The sequence below is a fragment of the Olea europaea genome, chromosome 11 (assembly GCF_002742605.1).
Source record: "Olea europaea var. sylvestris chromosome 11, O_europaea_v1, whole genome shotgun sequence".
NCBI lineage: Eukaryota > Viridiplantae > Streptophyta > Magnoliopsida > Lamiales > Oleaceae > Olea > Olea europaea.
In genome coordinates this window covers 28,281,982-28,300,982 of record NC_036247.1, presented here as the reverse complement: position 1 = coordinate 28,300,982, position 19,001 = coordinate 28,281,982, and the positions used below count along the sequence as shown (strand labels likewise).

Here is a 19,001-nt window from a genome sequence, read left to right as displayed (position 1 = left end):
TGGTTCTTAAAAGTACCCCAGCAAAAAAAGTGACCGTTGGCAGCAATTTTCTTACTGTTGCAACCTACAATTTTTGACTGCCTGTGTGTGAGGTGATACCTACAGCTTGGACCAACAGATCAATTTTGGCTGAAAATCTGGTGAAAAAGCACAGCCAGACACGCTCCAATAATCTAGGAGATAGGTTATAACGAAGGCAATTTTTATTTTTATTTCACCACAAAAAACTTAACACTATTCAAATTTCAAAATTGCGAATAGGATTTAACTATATTTTTTACATTTCAGTGGATTGTTGTTTCTCTGGTAGTAGACATTAATGGCCTGTCTGGCAAGGTCTCTATATATTTTAAGGTACTGGACAACATTAAAAGAAAAAAGAAGCTATAACCCTGTGTTCTGTGTTGTCGAGATATATCTAACATAGAATTGGTTGTTAAGCCGGCTATTTATCCAAGTGTTGCAGATCAATTTCCCAGGTTGATGTCAACTGCAGTAAGAGCTGACCTGGAGTGTCACCTTCCCAGTCTTCAGGTAGTTCAAATGATGAAGACGCTTCGTGTAAATTCAACAAAATTTCTCTTTTCACTTCCACGGGAATGCCCAGGACATCAGGCCCATTTTCCATGACATTATCTATCAACTAAGAACAGGCAGTAATAACAGAGTCAAAATATAGATCTACACTTTAAAATGCTCGTAAAATTACAACTTGTCCTAAATAAACTATACAGGATGAGATAAAACCTCTTAAAATTTGAGAAGAATTAAAACGTTGCATTTATGAACTATTCCCTGTTTTTATTCATTCCTGATTATTGAAATGTAAGTAAAATGATAACTGACTTGAACTCCAGAATCGAATTTACAGACAGTGTGTTTGAGATGGCTTATCTCAAAGATAAGCTCCAAATACGTGGCTTATGTTGGCTTATTGTCAATGTAGGTGTGTCCACATTAAAAAAAAAAGCCAAATATTTGTTGCCTATATTTAAGATAAGCCACCTCATAACGTGCTATAAAACTATAGATGCCAACAAGAATCTGGTCCTGAAACAACAGAGAAATTCTAACCAAATGTGACAGGTGTCAATCCCTCCTTCCTACGTTTTGAAGTATAATTTGGAAATTTATTTTAGAAAGTGAGAAAGTAGGAGTACGTAGTTGTTCCTGTCTGAGCAGCCAAAGTATCAGGGCACTAACTATTAGAAGATATACCTGTTGAAACCAGTATAAGCACATCTTAAACAAGTTTGGCTCCAGGAATAACTGTGCAACAGCATGCAAACTTTGGTGGACACGGCAAGTGATAGTTGATAAATTACAGGGCCTGATTGTTCCATGAGCTTAGCAAGCAATACGTCATCTCCAGTTGACAGAACTTCAGAAAAAACTGAATCCATATCACCAACATGAAGTGCATCCATTGCATTGCTCCAAGGAGTCCAGGTGGGGTCACGCTCTTGCAATGTACCATCATTTTCTAATGCTTCAGACGTCATTTCTGGCATAGCTACTCGAGCATTTCGAGCATCTCCATTATCTTCTCCAGCAAACCGAATTGCTTCCAAAGTTGCTTCATCTTTTGAAGCTTGTCACACACTTCTAGCAGAAGGCCCCTCACCAAACCTAACAGGTTGAGATCCTTTTTCCCAAGCTCTCCTGCTGCTAACCTGATCAGTCTCATTTTCCAATTTAGTGGACCTAATGACTACAACACCACCACCTGCCACTTTCCTTTGCCCACTGTTACCATATGCATAGATGTACGAAGCATCAGGTGCGTCAGATCTCCAAGATGGGCCCCTACTTCGCATGCCTGAAGCAGCACCATGAAGTGCTGCATATCTGCCCCCAAAGGGAATATGCCAATCGTTACTTCCTCTTCCTAACTTGGTACTAAAGTAATCTGGGAAGCCATTATACTTTCCTAGATGCCTATTGGAAAAACCCTTGAATCCAGGCATAACACCACCAGCTCGTCTACCTGTTGATATTGATAAATCTCGTGCCATGTCCTCAACAACTCTCTCGAGACGCCGTACTCTGTTTTCAAGGGTCATCATGTTATCATGAGATCCTACCATAAAATCCTGAAATACAAGAGAGGAGTTAGGCAGAAATAAGACAGAGGACTCATTTCCATAACACAAACAAACTAATCATACTTGCAACATATTCATGAGATGGGATTGTCGCCTCTCCAACTGTAACAATTGCCTCTGAATGGTCAGTGAATTTCCTTTATTATTCATAAATCCCTTAGATTGACTAGGATGTTTAGAAAAATCAGCATTAATGCTGGATGACTCCCTCTGATTTGCATCACTCCTATCACCAATGCGCCTTTCCCTAAATATTGAACCGGCAGTTCCTTTCTCCTTGTTTTTGCAATTAAAACGTTGTTACCCTTATCTTTGGAAGTAGAATCGGTAGGTAAAGATCCACTGGATGAGTTCTTTACTGATTGTTCACCTCTTCTCTCCCCAGGACTTAGAATATCATCCTTATCAAAATGGTCAGCTGATGCAGAAGCCTTGACATCTGAAGGATGGACCTGCGTATGAGAGTTAATGTAACATCTCTAAGAAAAAAAAAAGTTCAAATGAAGAATATTTGATCCCATTCCTACCATGAGATGATGCTTTTTGGTCATCTGAAGTTCCATCTCCTCCTGCAACTTTCTTCCAAAGTTGCAAAGCCTCTGTCATACTATCTCTGACAGGTTTTATCTGGTCAAAAAAGTAAATGGCATTGATTTTTATCGAGTGAGTTTTCAGCAATGACCTGCAAACAAACTGGGCTTAACCTAAAATGACTCTTCATATATCCCCAAATTGACATTTAAGTTGAATGGAATATTACTAGCAATGGAAATCATTATTCCAAATGAGAAGTAGCTCCGCCAAAGCAATATTCTAAGTAGAATAACTTTTCCCATTGAATACAAAAAGGTGAAACCTGCAACTGTTTTGTAAGTTATGTTTGAAGACAATAAAAATAAATAATGTAGGTCCATTTCCATCAACTCAAGCTTTTAGATGAAGTGATTCAACATGATATTAGAGACATTTCCATTCATCATCGAGAATGTATACAATGGTGGGTAACTGCAGAACATTTTCCCTGGCATCGTCTGCAGTATGTATATGTGGAAGGCCGTTCATACAATAAATAAAGGACTCTTATTTCAAAATTTTTTGTAATGTTAGGTAGAGGTCACCATAACTTGTCAAACAAGAACAAATACAAGCAGCCTAACTATGTGGAATACAATAAAAACCAAGTTAACAATTCTTTCTTCGAAAATTCGACTGAAATAATGGGAAAAAAGAAGCAAAAGAGCATGATAGCTGGTGTCTGATGCAGTAAATAGCTCTATAACTTCAATAACTTTTGGCACCATATATAGGAAAATGTAACAGTCATATAGTTGTCTGGGGGAGTTGATTTTGGGAGCTCACCTTGTCAAACCGGCAGGCCTCAAGCACATTCAATGTGGAAGCAGCTCTGTCTGTGATCAAGTTGCTTGAGTGAAGTGCCAAAGCACTTAACGTATCGGCTGCGGCCTTTCGAGTAGCCCAATCTGAACTGCCAAGGCACTCGTGAACACTTTGCAGTATGGTTTCCAGACTTTGTGGTGCTATTGCACCAACCTGCAAAATAATATAGAAACTCAGATTGACAGTGTGAAAAAGAACGTGAAAATTCTTCTTTCCCCCACAACACTGTTATATGACATGTCAGATAAAAAACTAATATTTCACATATTCTGACCACAATGATTCGTTCAAAGACGTCAACGCCGTGCTCAGTCTGTCTATTACAAATATAGGAGGGTTGAATGCCCAGATATGGACTAATATAAGAAGCATGATTATAAAAGGAAGCCATTGACATATTGCAGATGAGCATATGGCATTAAGAGTAATTATCTCATATTTAATAGAAAGAGAACAAAATTCTAGTGAATTTTATACATCAGAGTTTAACAGAGCATGAAATGTGACCAAAATATCATTTTTGACCAAACCAAAAACTCAATGAAAAGGGAAGAAATATGCTTGTGGTTTGATATTCTTAACTTAATTTCCAGTCGTTTAGCCATCCACTAGTGTATCCCAATGTGATGACTTTTTACTGTAAAAACTGTAAATATTTCTTCCCTTACGAAGGTCCACTAAGACTTCCTGTGTCATTTTTCAAAGTAAACCCCAAGGATGATCTCATGTCAAATTTATCTGTCCCCATTAATTTATTAACTCAATCTTATGACTTTAGCATAGTTTTACAACACATTGCAACTTTACATTCTATTCACAGCTTTTAAGCTATGGGCTTGAAGTATCAAAATCAATAGCACAACAAGTCAAGATGGCAATTTTCTTTTCCTCCAATTTGGTATCACCAAACAATTTACAAAATGCCAACTACTTTATCAAAAGTGATATGACTTCTGATATGGTTCACACAATATTCAGCAAATCGCTCCCAACTTCATACACGATGAAACAAATACCATGAGTTAAGACCATACAACCTAATTCAAAAGAAGTCAAATTGGACAAACCTGAGATAATCTCGATATAACTGGCAATAATGAAGCCTTTGCCATGAAATTGTGGCTAATCAAGTACTTGCAGACCCTCGAGCAGAGCTTCTGAAACGCAGTCAAAGGTGAGTCGGAGGCGCATTCAATCGTCTTTGCAATGCACATTGCCGCCCCACCTTGCGCAGTCTTGTTATTCTCACTCATAACTTCAAACAACGGCTTCACGAACAGAGAAACCACCCCCTCACTGCCATTGCCGCCCTTCAAGTATAGCGTAGCAAGCAAGCCAATATCCTCGCGGCATGCTTCCCTTACCTGTGAATCTGAGTCCTTAAGCTTCTTCACAATGTGAGCAATTATTTTTGTCAAGTGGGTAGCGCAGGTACCCGAATGTGCAGCGCAGAGGGTTGCGAGGAGACGAAGGCTCTCCTTTTTCACGGCAGGTTTCGAATCATTGCCGGCATCATAGAGGCAGTTGAGAAGCATCGGAACACCGTCATTGGACAGTGAATTTATAATCTTTTCCAAGTCCTCAACAGCGATCTGGTGGGTATCACGGTCTGAAAGTTTAGTTAGAGAGTTGATGATTTTCTGCTTCAATTCTACCATGGCTAAATGGGATGATAGAGAAGATGAAGAAGACCTTGAAGGGGTTGATTGGTTAGGAGGTTTTGTGGGTTTTAAGGATCTTTGTGAACTCATTTCGAAATCTTGATAAAGAATCAACTAAACAATGTTACAATGCAGAAACATTGAAGATTTTACCTTTCAGAGAGATACAGAAAGGGATTGAGCAATGTGAGGAGTTAACAAACGAAGAACGAATTTGTAGTGAAAAAGTTTTGTGGGTGGGGTAGGAAGTGTGAGATTAGTGTATGGAGATTAATATTTATTCAAGAATGGAAGCAAAATGAGCTTTAGTAGAAAAGGAAGTGAGATCCGTGACTAAGCCCTGTTTGAATCTTGTTCCATTGACAATTCATTTTTCACTATTATTTTTAACTACACAACTTTTCGTAAAATAATATTATATATAAATAAAAAAATTTCATTTTTTTTCAAATATCCATTTAAAAAACCATTCCACCCATTTTTATTTTCAAAAAATGAGGGCCAAACGGGGGCTTAAATCAGTATTCCTTGTCTTTCAAGATTTTATAATAATTTTTCTTTTTTAAATCGATTAAGATCTTGATTAGGAGTATATAATGACATGAAAAATTGACACCTTGAAAAAGAAATCAACATGTAATTATATTATATGTCTTTATTCATATATCATACTAAGAGCTTGTTTGAGAGTGATTTTCCCCTCCATTAAAAAATTAATTTTTTGACCGTATTTCACTATTTCAATCGTCATATTTGACTTCTTCTTTCATAGGTGAATTTCACTTTTCTCCTAACAATCAAAAAATCAATTTATAAAATCACTCCAAAACAGACTCTAAATTGTTTATTAAATTTTCATTGGGATTGAAAAGACATCTGAAAATATTACTCATTTACAATCAAAAGATGTTAATATTTTATTATTTGAAGTAAACCAGACTGGGCAAGGTTTTAAAAAGAGTATATTTGTTGAGCCTAATTTATCAATATTCAACGTGCTCTTATTTAAAACTCTCTACTAAAAATTGAAAGAGCACACGAAGTAGAAAGCATTTACAAAGCAATAATTACTTTGTATAAGTGGAATCGAGTTTCAAATTATACTACGATGAAGTGATTGCACCAACTTGAATGATATCACTTACCTTTGAAGTAGCAAATTTCACTGTTTAAATAATTTCTTTTAGGCGCAAACGTTGACATTGACACCTAATTACACTTTACCTTCCCCTCCCCCCTTCCCCCCCTAAAATTTGCCTAATCCTACTGAAAATTTGTAAAAGTTTGAAACTTGATTTTGCCACCTTGCCATGCTTATGTTTATAACACTTAGTCCCGGTTTGGTTCCCTTTAAAACTGTTCAATTTAATTTAATTTTTTCTCTATCCCACTTTCAACCACACAATTTTTAATAAAATAATATTACACTCAAATCTAAAACTTTTCAACCACACAATCTTAAAAAAAATATTAATCTCTTCATTATAAATTCAAATAATGGGAGTCAAATGGGAGCTTAGGCTATGTTTGATAGCCCAATTTTTTTCTATGGAAAATGAAAAATAAATTCCAATTTTCACTTTTGACATATTTGATTTATAAAATTTTGTAGGGAATTGATTTCCCTACTTTGATCGTCACGTAAGCATTTTCTTGGTTTTCATGACTTTTCATTCCCACCAAAATGGTAGGAATTGTTTTACCATTTTGTGTGTGCGTGTGTGTGTGTGTGTTTTTTTTTTAATTTTTGGCAATTGAAACAAATTTTAGGAACAATTGTAAAAGATGGTGTTTCTTAAATTGACAATTTGTATGTAAAACAAAGTTAAACGAACACCAAAAGACAAATGATTTTTAATTTTCTTGGATTTTTTTTTTGGACAATGAAAACAAATTCTAGGAATATTCGTAAAAGAGAATATCCGTTAAATTGATAATTTCCCTAAAAAAAGCTAAACGAACACGAAAAGAAACTTTTATTTTAACATTTTTCAGGTTAAAAATTATACTAATCAAACACAATAATCTACAATTATCAGTAAAACAATTTTTAGGCAATTCAATTCCCTGAAATTTATTTTTTTTCCACCCAAATTTTATATTTGCAATCAAACAGATTCTTAAATCCCCTAAGAATTATTTATGTTACAATACCTAAAGGGGGATAAATATTATTTCTTCAATCGGAGTTACAAAGTGGTCATAAAATGTATTAACTATGTACATACTCGACGTCTTTGAATTAAAACGAAAAAAAACTTTTAGAAACATTTGAAAGCAAAAAAAAACAAAAATTAGCGAAAAAAAACTTTTAGAAACATTTGAAACCAAAAAGAAGAAAAATTAGCAAAGTGGGCCAAGAATGAATTGTTCAAATGAGAGTAACTCGGATCTTGCCCGACTTCCATTGTGACCTAGATACACAGGTAAACAATTTTTAGTAATCTTCGAGTAGATTTTGTTGAAAGTGACACTACAACTAACATGAAGACTGCAATTAATTAGCGAGCTTTGTATAATGTAAACCCTCTCTCCCTCACCCTTTTCACAGCATTTTCTCTTTGACGGTTCAGAATTGAATTTTTTGGTATTATTCTACTGTCTTTACTTCTAGAGATGGGATTTTTTTTGGGTCAATTGTTGATTTGTTATTACTTATTTTTATTTATTTATTTATTTTTATCAATCTTTATGATGTCTCGTTACTAGATTTTGATCTATTTTCTATTCAAGTTTCATGTTCTTTACTTATAGTTAGGTTCTTGTCAATTTGATGCCCAAGATTCCGTCTACCTTCTTCGCTGCTACGGTGAATTATTAGTGCTAGTTAGACCTGTAAATAATCTTGAATTAAACTATTTGCTGAGAGTCTGCTCTAAAAATTATTAGTGCTAGTTAGACCTGTAAATAATCTTGAATTAAACTATTTGCTGAGAGTCTGCTCTAAATGAACAGCTGTGTTACTTCCGGCCGGTTGCCTAGATGGTAGTTTGGTGACCGAACATGCTCCATTGCCTAAGTTAGTGCATAGTTTTTAAGATAAAAGTGTTTAATTTTTAGTGCGAGTTCTCGAATTTGAGTGTGTAAGATTTGTTCTCTTTATAGTATTTGTTTTTGATCCACTTCACTCGGGATTTCAAAAAACTACAATCAGCTGTTGCTTAAATAGGCAGCCATGGACAATTCCAGAGACAAAAAAAGATTACAAATAATTTGACCAACATTTAAGAAAGATGAAGCCCTTTAGATTCTCATGTCTAGACTTCTCCTTCCAATGTGTAGAGTTCTTGTTCCAAGCAATGTTGTGGTCTCCAATGTTTTCGAATGCTTTTGAAGATTGCGTATTTCTTTGACTTTTAACAATATTGTGCTTCTTTGCTTAAAGGTACTCTCTGTTTTATATAATTGTGTAAGTTTAGGAGCCAATAATTTGGCACCTTGTCCATATGCCTGCCTTTTGAGGTTGTCTGATTCGTCGCTTTAGGAGGTGACTATCCCCTTTTCATATACGTGTTGTCGCCCTTGATTGACTGCCTTGGTCAGTCTGCATTCACAAAAGGATGTGAAAGTCTTTTTAATATTAACTGTAGCTTTTATGGTACACAAGCTGCATAATGACTGGAGCTGAATAGGGATGATTGACAAAGCAGAGTCTAACGGAGCCTGTGAATGTAGAACCAAAGTCCTAACTCGGTTTGGTCATTTTCTATATACAGTACAAGTAGTAATATGATTTTTCACGATCACATAATTTACCAGTAAATCACTAGTTTGTATAGTATTTCGTGACTAAAAAAGTCACTAATTTGTACATTGTTGCTTCTGCAATGCCAGATACGAGCATTGGCTTTATCTACTGCTTTATGTAGCTAGAAGGTTCTCTCTCTCTAATTGTTAAGTGAGCTCAGCCTCAAGCCAATTTTTATCACACATTCCGAGGAACCCACAAGTACTACACATTTATCCAAACTTCCCAAACATGCAAATTTATTTGTTCTTTGCTTTATCTTAACTGGAGGGTCGGGACACTTGAGAGCATCAACAATTCTGATGAGCTTGCATAATGCAGAAGTTTGGATATGTAATGTACAATTGTTATATTTGTGTGCTTTCTGACACTTGCTGAACTGATATTATTCAACATCTGTTTGAATTAGCTTAAAAAATAAACAAGTTCACCTCTTAGAACTTAAAAGGGTATATTGGTCTTTACATGCAGACGGGAAAGACTATGATTCAGACATTCGAAGCTATCAAGGGTGGTGGAGGATCCGTTAAAGTAGGAACCACCGGAACAATCAGTGCTCTCATGTCTAAGGAATTAGAATCCGGGAAATTTGCATTTCAGATTCCAGTGTCGTTTGGAAATGATTCTCCTCCAGTTTCTTCCTCTGGATGCTCCGGTGACAGCATTCCGAGAAGGCCAAAATCTACAATGTCAGTGGGTGAAGCAAGCAGCAGCGACCAAAATCATGAATCCCCTGAAGTCACAAGGAAAAAGCACACTGGAAAAACTCATCGAATTCCTATTCTCAAGGCTGATAATGTACCCATGGATGGAACTCCTATAAGGCAAAAACCAGTCAAAAAGGGGTCTGGCATGGTCGAAATCGTGGACATAACATGTGGCAATCCGGACAGTACGTGGGCAAACCCGATACGAAATCGTTTAAAGAAGCTTGGTTTCTCGAAATTATCTGAGAGCACTGTCTAATAATGCCAACTTTCAAGATCAGCCAATTGAATCCAGGAAATGTGATTGGCCCGATTGCTCGCTGCAACCTCCACAATATAACACGTGCTCGGTTCTTAAGAACAACCATCAATCCAAGCTTAAGTTTTGCACTGTCATCTGTAGAAGCCAGGTCTGAAAGTTGCTGCTGATAAGGCGTGTGTCTGTGAGAGCAACTTCGATAGCATAATTCTAGCCTGCTAAAGTAGTCCATTTCTTGAATATGGAGATCCAACAATGCCTATATCAACAGGATAAATTTTCAAGCCTTTTGCCCGAAAATTGTCGAGCTAACTCTTTTGAATTTGTGCTAAATATGGGGAAAGAAATACTAGTATGTAAAAGAAAATATTTCTAATTTTCCAAAATAAGTGCTTTTCTATTTATCCGTTCTAATTAATTCATAATTTTGAAAGCTATATTGGTGATTGGTGATTTGCAAGTATACTAATAAGTTTCCATCATCCTAGATTAAACTAAATAAAATCACATCATCTGCCTTTTAAAATTGAAAATATCTTAGAAAAGTGTAGAAATAATAAGAATTGTCTCTAGATTAATTGAATTTAAAATAATCGTACTTAATATTTGATAAACTAGAGCTATAAACTCGTTTGTCGATTAGAAAAGGCACAATAATCTGTTGTTTTATTAAAAAAAAAACATCTTAAACTTTTTGGTTCATCAAAAGTTTTTTTAATTAATTACCAAACAAAAAATATCTGATTGATTAAAAAGAGGAGTGGGAAGAGAAGCTTGCTCTCTTATCAGAGCCAGGTTTCGATCCTGGGACCTGTGGGTTATGGGCCCACCACGCTTCCGCTGCGCCACTCTGATTTGTTGCTTTTTGGGTGTCTCTAAATTTAAATATTCCTATCAAGGCCTACTGAGTGGCCACAATTCCGAGTACTGTCCAGCTATCATGCTTCTTATCAAGACCCACTAATTATTCTTCAAATGGGTCTACTGCATGTTTTTCCAAGCTCAATTCTAGGTTTCTGGGTAAGTCAGCAACTAAAACTCTAGGATGTTGCAGGCACACAACCAGACTTTGCCCAACCTCAGGTTCAAGAACCACATGCTGGTTCAGATTTGGGAAAAATGGTGTTGATGCAGAAGGTGCTGGAGTTTACGGTAGCCAGACCCGTGATGATTTTGACCGCGACGATGTTGAACAGGTGATCACTTATTCATATCTATTCTAGAAATTTGTGATTGCTAGCTAGTTAAGTTTTCAACTAAATGAATCCACCGTACTAATTTGTTTTTGGTAATGTGGATATCTGAGATATATTCAATTAGCAAAGGTAGAATTTTCCTTGAGTTTGAATTGGAAAGATTTTTTTTTGTTAGCTGAATAGTTAGTTAAATATCAAATATTGACCAACTTAAAAAATCTTGAGATACTTCTTTTAACAAGGTTGACCTTATTAAGATGGATTTCAAATCTTAATATGGTATCAGAGTCACCCCGTGAATTTTAAAATTGGTCTGCTCAAATGAGTGCCATCTTCAAGGGGTCAGTTAAGGGATGTCTTATCGCACATCGGTTTAGTACCGAAATAAATACTAATTTATAAAGATCTTGGGCTTCTTCACTTAATAAGATTAACAGATAGAAACATAGTTCAACCACGGAAGCCATACTGAAATGGTAGAACATTGTCAAGTAAATTAGAGTTTTTCTTTAGTACTAATTATTTTATGTTGAAAACAACAAACATTTGGTAAAATCTGGAGAATCCATTGCCAACTTCTCACCTACTATATGTTTGAACGAAATCTTCTCTTGTAGGGATCTGATTGTAGAGTTCTAATCCATGATTTGAGGCATTTCAGACAGTGGTTGAGCTATTTTTTGTGATCCAGAAGACACTATGGTTATTTTTAACTTGTCGCCATACATGTTCTAATCCGCGTTTTTTTAATGCTAAGACCCCAATAAGGACTTGGTTTACAATTTCCTTTTTCTTCTTCTTCCAGTCATTTCCTCCCTTCTTTGCCACCATGTGATGCAACACCAATAGAAAAATTAATAAAGAAAGAGAAAATCAATGAATCAGGAAGAAGAAATAAGGGGAAGGGATGGAAGAAGCAGAAAATAGGGGAAGAAGAAGAAGAAGAAGAATGGGGAAGAGGGGGAATTTCGCCACAAGCCACCAAAAATCTTTATTCAATCATCAACTACTGAAATTACATCGCAATTAGGTTTAAACAGTAAAGACTAAAACCCTAGCTAGAATGAACTTGGGCCAATACAAGCCTAATTACATAAATAAAAATCTAAAACATAAATAAAGTCCACAAAATAAAAAATAAAGTCCAACTAGAAATAAAACAGATGATGTCCTCATCAATTCTTCCGGAGTGGGAGAAATACTCGACTCCGTTGAGTTGATAGATCACTATAGGCTGCAGTCAATCTGATACTCAAAATGCTTCAAGTCAAGCTATGGGGGACGATCTTTCTGACGAACTAAGTAACGAAATTCCATGATTGATAGTACTGAAAATTTTAGCTCATTCCCAAGAATATGATATGACCAAGGGTGGCGATCTTTCCTTCTAACCAAGTACTGATACTGGACTCCAAATAATCAATACTCATACACCTCATCCTCAAGATTTTCACATGATTGTACATAATGAGGAGCATAAGAAGCACGTTGATCTACCGAACAAACAAAGAAGTACTGAATCTTGCCATCATTGGTCAATACAACACGTTTATCTAAAATAACATCAATTTTATCTTTGTGTGCTGTGATAGATGGTATTGAAATAGAAATATAAACATAGTCAAGTTGGGGGTCCACAAAGCTAAGTAGAAATGGATCATCAAAGGAAGTAACACGGTGTTTGTAAGTAATGAAGTCCTCAATATTTAAAGCAGAGTGGTAACTAAAATGTGATGAAAGAGCAATGACATGTGCATTTGAACCAACATGCTTTAAAAATTTTAAAGGACCAGTACTACAAGCTTGCAATATAACATAATCCCCAATATTAAATTCAAAATATCGTTTATGCGAATTAGCTTGAAGTTTATATAATGCATTACTTGCATCATGTTATTTATTGATTTCAATATGCAATTCATGAAGATGATATACAAATGTTTTAGCTAACAACGACACACTGGCATCCGGAGACATGGGAATAAGATCTGATGGCCGCCTAGACTTATGATTATGAACAACTTCAAATGGATTTAGACCTAGAGACCGATTTACAGAATTGTTATATGCAATTTGAACAGTTGGAAGGATCAAATTTCAATTTCCCAGAGTTTCCTTACAAAGAGTATGATCACACAAATCATCAATACCTTTGGGTGGGATAAGAGTAGGACATACAACATTTGACTAAGAGGTATCGAGAACAAGGGGTACAATACCTAGACTCATAGGAAAAGTCCGAATACTATCTAAAGGGGTGTCCTCACTATCATCAAAGTCATCAAATTCTTCAAGTTTAGGTTCATAGATTTGATTTTCAAATCGTTCATCTATCATATTCTTTTGTTTTTCAATGAATAAGGCTCGATTAGAACATTCAGAAGAGATGTGGCCAAAGTCTTTATAGTTGAAGCATTGCAAATGAGGAGAAGTTATTGAAGTTTCAAAATCTTGACCTTTATTGTCCAACAGAGGAGGAGTATTAGATGGGGGAGGACCTAGAAGGGACTTAACAGGAAAATGTGGTGTTGATGAGACGAAAGGGGGAATGTCACTACGCTTTCGATACGAAGAAGAAGGTTTTGGGATATCATGACCTTTACACTTACTTTTCCGAATGGGAGGAACATTAGACGAGGAAGGCTCTGTGATAGACTTATGACGAGGTGGTGCTGATGAGATGGGTGCACGATGGTGACTACGCTTTTCATATGGAGCACTAATAAGTAACTCGTAGTCCTGAGCTAAAGAGTAACGAGTAGTGACACCTCGAAAGAAGAGTTCACACCTAAGTTCATCTCTTAGACCTTGTATAAATCTATTCAAAGTTAAGGCTTCATCCTCAATGACATGACACTTCATTCGAAACTCTTCAAATTGAGCAATATACTTAGTCACTAACTGATTCCCTTGTTTAAGGGCATTCATTGAGTAAGAAGTTCAAAATTTAAGCAACCATCGAAAGTAGGAGTATCTGACTTAATGTCTCTAAAAAAATGCTCCTTATGACGAGGAAAAGAATGAGTACCATGACGACCATGACCTCGTTCTTGCTCACGACCCTTATCCGGCGATTGTGTTGAAAATATTTTTGATCACCTTGTTGACGATAATATTGTCTATTATGGGACACTTCAGAATTATTAACATTAGTCGAATGAGGAATATGCTTAAAATTGTTCAAATTAGCAGAGAGGGCTTTACTCTCTTCAAGAGTGGCAGTTGTCTGGGTTTGAATAGTTGCTATTTGTTGGGTGAGTGCATCAACTTGTAAGAATCCATGTTTAGGTACTGAAACTAGAGTGACAATACGATCGGTCGACCACTATGCATGCATTGTAGTAGCAGCTAAATGACGTGTAATAGAGAGATCAATGAACAATAAGTGCAAGCAATGTGAAATAAACAATATGACGCAAGTAATGGGAAATAACTTGAACCATTTTTATTTAATTTTAAATATTGAGATTAAATAAATCAAAAGCAAGCTAATACTGCTGGTACATGTAAAATAGCAAAGCAAGAGTCAACACACTAGTCAAATTCTCCAATCAATTTAAGTGGGGAATAATGTAAGTCAATTCGGTCATTGGTGTCAATTCGATCAATGGTTTCGATCAAGTGGGGTTTAAGGCTAAAATTATCACGTTAACAGCAGCACAAGATTTTAATTGATGCAGTTTTAAAAATGTAGTGGTATAAACTAATACTATATAGAGATCAAGGACTCCCTGTTGTTTAGTTGCTTGAATTTTTTGAAATTTGGACCCCAGTTATGCTTGTGTCCTATCCTTCTTTGCAGATGTCTTCCACTGCCGAAGTCACTCCCTGTTGATTGTGATTTATACTGGTTATTGCTCCGGCTCTGTTGTGCGTTGGAGTTATAACTGACGGGCAAGTGAAATTGATCCGTGTTGTTGGTCGTTTATGTGTTAAATGAGATGTGATAATATGTGTTAAGTAGGCTGGTTTATTTTGATTCAAGTAATGGGTTGAGTTATTTTTGAGATGTTGGAATTGGGCTCGAAGTAAGTAGTTTGATGATTATGATGGGAAGTGGGCTGTGTATGGAAGGGGTAGAGGGTTGAGTAATTGGGTTTGGGGGGTTATTAGGCTGCATGGGATAAAAGGAATATTTGTGGGTATATTTGGGTTAGATTATAAAGATTGAGAATTTGTGAAACAGCACTTAACAGCAGCAAACGCCTAAAATACTAAAATTGATTTTTTTTTTGGGACAAAAAATGATGAAAAATACTCAAACTTAATTTTTTTTTTCTCTGGGTGAACAGTAACTCTCTCTTTTTTGGGAACTAAAAATACCAAAATTGAATTTTCGGGTGTGAATAGTACCCCCCGTGAACAGTAACACGAATTTATTTTTTTATTTTATTTTATTATTATTATTTTTTTTTTTAACAAAGACAAAGAATTAAAAAAAATGAAAAAATGCTGCTTTTATGCTAAATCTTTTCAATTGTGTTGTCCCAACAAATTTTGAGAAGAAAATAAGAAATTTTGGATTGTATAATAGGAAATACCCAAGATTCGGCTCTAATACCAAATTTGATGCAACACCAATAGAAAAATTAATGAAGAAAGAGAAAATTAATGAATTAGGAAGAAAAAATTAGAGGAAGGGATAGAAGAAGAAGAAAATAGGAAAAGAAGAAGAAGAATGGGGAAGAGGGAGAATTTCACCACAAGCCACCAAAAATCTTTATTCAATCATCAACTACTAAAATTACATCGCAATTATGTTTAAATAGTAAAGACTAAATCCCTAATTAGAATGAACTTGGGCCAATACAAGCCCAATTACATAAATAAAAATTTAAAACATAAATAAAGTCCAAAAAATAAAAAAATAAAGTCCAACTAGAAATAAAATAGAGGATGTCCTCATTACCATGTTTGTGTGGTCATTCCTTGGATGAGAATGAAATTCTTGATTTGCCATTTTTTTTTTTAATCCTACCAAAGGTATTTGAGAAAATCTCTTCAACAGCTCGTTTTGAATAATTTTGAGTGGGCAGTGAGGAATTCTTGGTGGGAAGGTTGGTAACTTAAGAAGAACACTGTCCATGAGCTCTGGCCCTTCCCTTCTTTTCTTTTGAAGTTACCTATTACATGAAATAGAATACGTTCTCTCTTGGCCAATGATGGATGGAACAAAACGTTTTTTTTTCTTGGCCAATTATTTATGCTTCTTCCTGTTTAATTTTCGATCATCTTGCTAGCTTAACTTTTTTGATGAATCTGGAAATAGTCAGTTTATGTGATTAGTTATTTATGGATTGGAAGAAGTTTGACAACAGTTATATCGATTTTAAACAGTACTTCAATTATATGGGCATGCTAGCTGTGGAGGGTACATATGATAAGATGGAGGCTCTTTTGAACCAAAACATCCACCCAGTCGACATCTTGCTGATGATGGCTGCCTCAGAGGGTGACAAGCCAAAGATTGAGGAATTGCTTAGAGCAGGAGCTGATTACACTGTCAAAGATTCAGAAGGCCAGAGTGCCCTGGCAAAGGCAGCAAGTGATGAAATCAAGGACTTTATTCTTGGGTTTTCAGTTCAAAAGGCATAATGTAGTGTCCTGCTAGTAGTATATAGGAAGTTTTGCCATTGTATTATCTGCATTTATTGCCTCAAACAGATTTATTAAGCAGTTCCTTCTACAATGTTATGTTAACACTGCAATTTCTTTTGTTGCTAACCTAATGATGTCGTCTTCTGACATCTGGATTGTGTCCTTGCCCCAATAAATTCCAGTTTTTTAACACAGAACCATGATGTTGAGTGTCAATAGAACCCGGGAAGGGGGATGAGTCTATACACATTTTTAAGCAATCAGACCATGCTGCTCAAAGCCTAGTTCTTTGATATTCTGTAGCAGTATAATTTCATCTTTTATTGCTTTCTTCTTTCTCAACGCCTGTTCTGAAAGCTACTTGTTTACTAGCTAATGTTTCAAAGAAAAAATATGACCTTTCGTGGTGATATAATTGAAAAGGGGAAATTCAGGTGGGAGTAACGGACAAGCATGTCTCCCTCACTATCCGAATATCATTGAAACTAAGCTGCCTATTAGTTTGTTGAGACTTGATAAATATGTTGTAATCACTTGTACTGTGTCGTTTGCCTTGAAATTCTTCCGGCTGGTTCAATCTCTCAACTTCTATTGATACTGTGGTTACATCTAACAATGTGAGGCATTGAAGATTTGAGTCTGCAAAATACTTGATGGAAAAGGCCATAAATAAGAAAATAACAATTAAATATTATTGCAATAGAAATTTTAAATAAGGTAGTAACAGAAAAATAAAAATGTTTATATTGACCTCATTGGCAATATAATAAAATATATCCTTTTCAATATGTAAGATCAAACATTTATTCATCCACAAATATCGATTGATTTTGTTGTTGATTCTTGTAACATTTTCTAGATTAGCCGTAACAATTGAAAGTATCAACACCAAAATCACAAATAAATACACTAATGTGTCTATATAACTTATTGTTTTTTGTCGTAACCAAAATTTGAGACGAAAGACCACACAAAAGAAATAAATATAAAAGTAGAAAGGTAGCAAAAAGTCTTGAATGAGTCACGCGTGTGAATTTTAGTTTTCTTTGATGTGCTACATGTGTACACAACATATAAAAACATTGAAATTTATCACTCCTAATGCTACTTACTAAAAATATTGTATTCATATCTTGATCTTAAAATTATTATATTGGAAATCCTAACCCGATAAAACTAGCCCTTTCAAAATATTGAGTTTGGTGCATTTTTTTATTATTATTTTTTTAAAATCTCACCCAACCCCATGGCCTTAGATTTTAGCAAATAACATATACACAAATTAATTAGGAGGTTTGCTCTATGTATCCTTGCTTGGACCATCACCCAACTCCCAAGGGCCCTTAACTTCTCAACACCTATAGGTATAGGTGCGTTTGGTGTGTATTTAACAAGAACATTGAAGGAATACATGTGTAAAATATTTTGATAGTTGTTTTGTGCATAATTGTTTACTCAGGCATGCTAAACAAGCCATACGTATAATGAGACAAAAACTCTTTATGTTCGTCTAGTTCTCATGGATGGAGAAAACGATATATACTCAATACAATTATAATATAACATAGATAAAGGGTCTTGAATTCGAGAATTAAATCAAATAACAAATTCACTTAAAAATTGATTCATACACATTGGATTTTTACGCAAGTTGGAGTCTCTTCATGAAATCGAAGAGCTGATCCTCATCAGTCATATTTAGTATAAGAATAAATAGTAGTGTGCTTAATGAAATATATCAATAATAATAAAGAGTACTGATAAATATATGGTTAAAGTTAATTTTAAACTTTGACTGGATTAATAAAATATTTATAAATTTATATCCAAATGATCTACGATTTTTTTTTCCATATGCATCAAAAAACTATCCATTATGTACTGTCGTAGTGAACGACTACGAATAACATTATTTTATTTATTTTCACATTTATGAGGAATAAATCTTTCGATTGTACTTTGGACTTTAATATCTTGTTTTGGGATGCTTGGCAGGGAAAAAGAGGGGCAAAATGAATATTTTAATTTGGTAATGCTTTATCGAAAGGATGAGAATTATATATGTGTCATACGATGGGGTTTGTAACTTTTTCTTTATTCTTAAGGATATAAAACTTTATTATTTTTTCTCGATTAGATCGACCAGTCTAATCCTGTGGCACACTGATTATTTATATGCCATAGAACATGTTTAATGAATTAGCCATGAAATAAATTATATGATCATGATTTAATTTCTCAGAAGATATTAATAGGTGGGACATCTACTGTGATTGTTTGTGTTATAGACTTGAGAAATTAATCTCTTTTACAATCGTTTGTTTCGTAT

At 35.1% G+C, this 19,001-nt stretch overlaps 2 protein-coding genes, 1 non-coding gene and 1 pseudogene across 6 annotated transcripts; 2 read left to right on the top strand and 2 right to left on the bottom strand.

The window, feature by feature from the left end:
• Positions 1-264: 264 nt before the first annotated feature.
• Positions 265-5,427, bottom strand: LOC111404660 (annotated as a pseudogene).
• Positions 5,428-7,503: 2,076 nt separating this feature from the next.
• Positions 7,504-10,315, top strand: LOC111403956. 4 transcript variants are annotated; one of them, XM_023032645.1, is made up of 2 exons: positions 7,504-7,590; positions 9,384-10,315. In XM_023032645.1, exons 1-2 carry the CDS (start codon positions 7,540-7,542, stop codon positions 9,876-9,878), a joined length of 546 nt encoding a protein of 181 aa, XP_022888413.1. In that variant the 5' UTR covers positions 7,504-7,539; the 3' UTR covers positions 9,879-10,315. The 4 variants fall into 4 exon arrangements, with proteins under 4 accessions (XP_022888413.1, XP_022888416.1, XP_022888415.1 ...); XM_023032648.1 differs by lacking the exon at positions 7,504-7,590 and adding an exon at positions 7,597-7,684 and having other exon boundaries at positions 9,384-10,282; XM_023032647.1 differs by lacking the exon at positions 7,504-7,590 and adding an exon at positions 7,671-7,751 and having other exon boundaries at positions 9,384-10,282.
• On the top strand, positions 9,881-16,821 carry LOC111404659 (protein LHCP TRANSLOCATION DEFECT-like). Its single transcript, XM_023033434.1, has 4 exons — positions 9,881-10,037; positions 10,635-10,691; positions 10,788-11,074; positions 16,412-16,821. The coding sequence occupies exons 1-4, from the start codon at positions 9,881-9,883 to the stop codon at positions 16,667-16,669; spliced, it is 759 nt and encodes a 252-aa protein (XP_022889202.1). The 3' UTR covers positions 16,670-16,821.
• TRNAM-CAU lies at positions 10,662-10,733 on the bottom strand. The gene has a single exon. It is a non-coding gene; the product is annotated as a tRNA-Met (tRNA).
• Positions 16,822-19,001: the final 2,180 nt, after the last annotated feature.

Coding starts and splice junctions, on each gene's coding strand:
- LOC111404659 (XM_023033434.1), top strand. CDS start 9,881: ATGCCAACTTTCAAGATCAGCCAATTGAATCCAGGAAATGTGATTGGC. Junction 10,038..10,634: donor TGTAGAAGCCAGGTCTGAAA/GTTGCTGCTGAT, acceptor TTGATTAAAAAG/AGGAGTGGGAAGAGAAGCTT. Junction 11,075..16,411: donor ACCGCGACGATGTTGAACAG/GTGATCACTTAT, acceptor GATTTTAAACAG/TACTTCAATTATATGGGCAT.
- LOC111403956 (XM_023032645.1), top strand. CDS start 7,540: ATGAGAGTAACTCGGATCTTGCCCGACTTCCATTGTGACCTAGATACA. Junction 7,591..9,383: donor ATTGTGACCTAGATACACAG/GTAAACAATTTT, acceptor CTTTACATGCAG/ACGGGAAAGACTATGATTCA.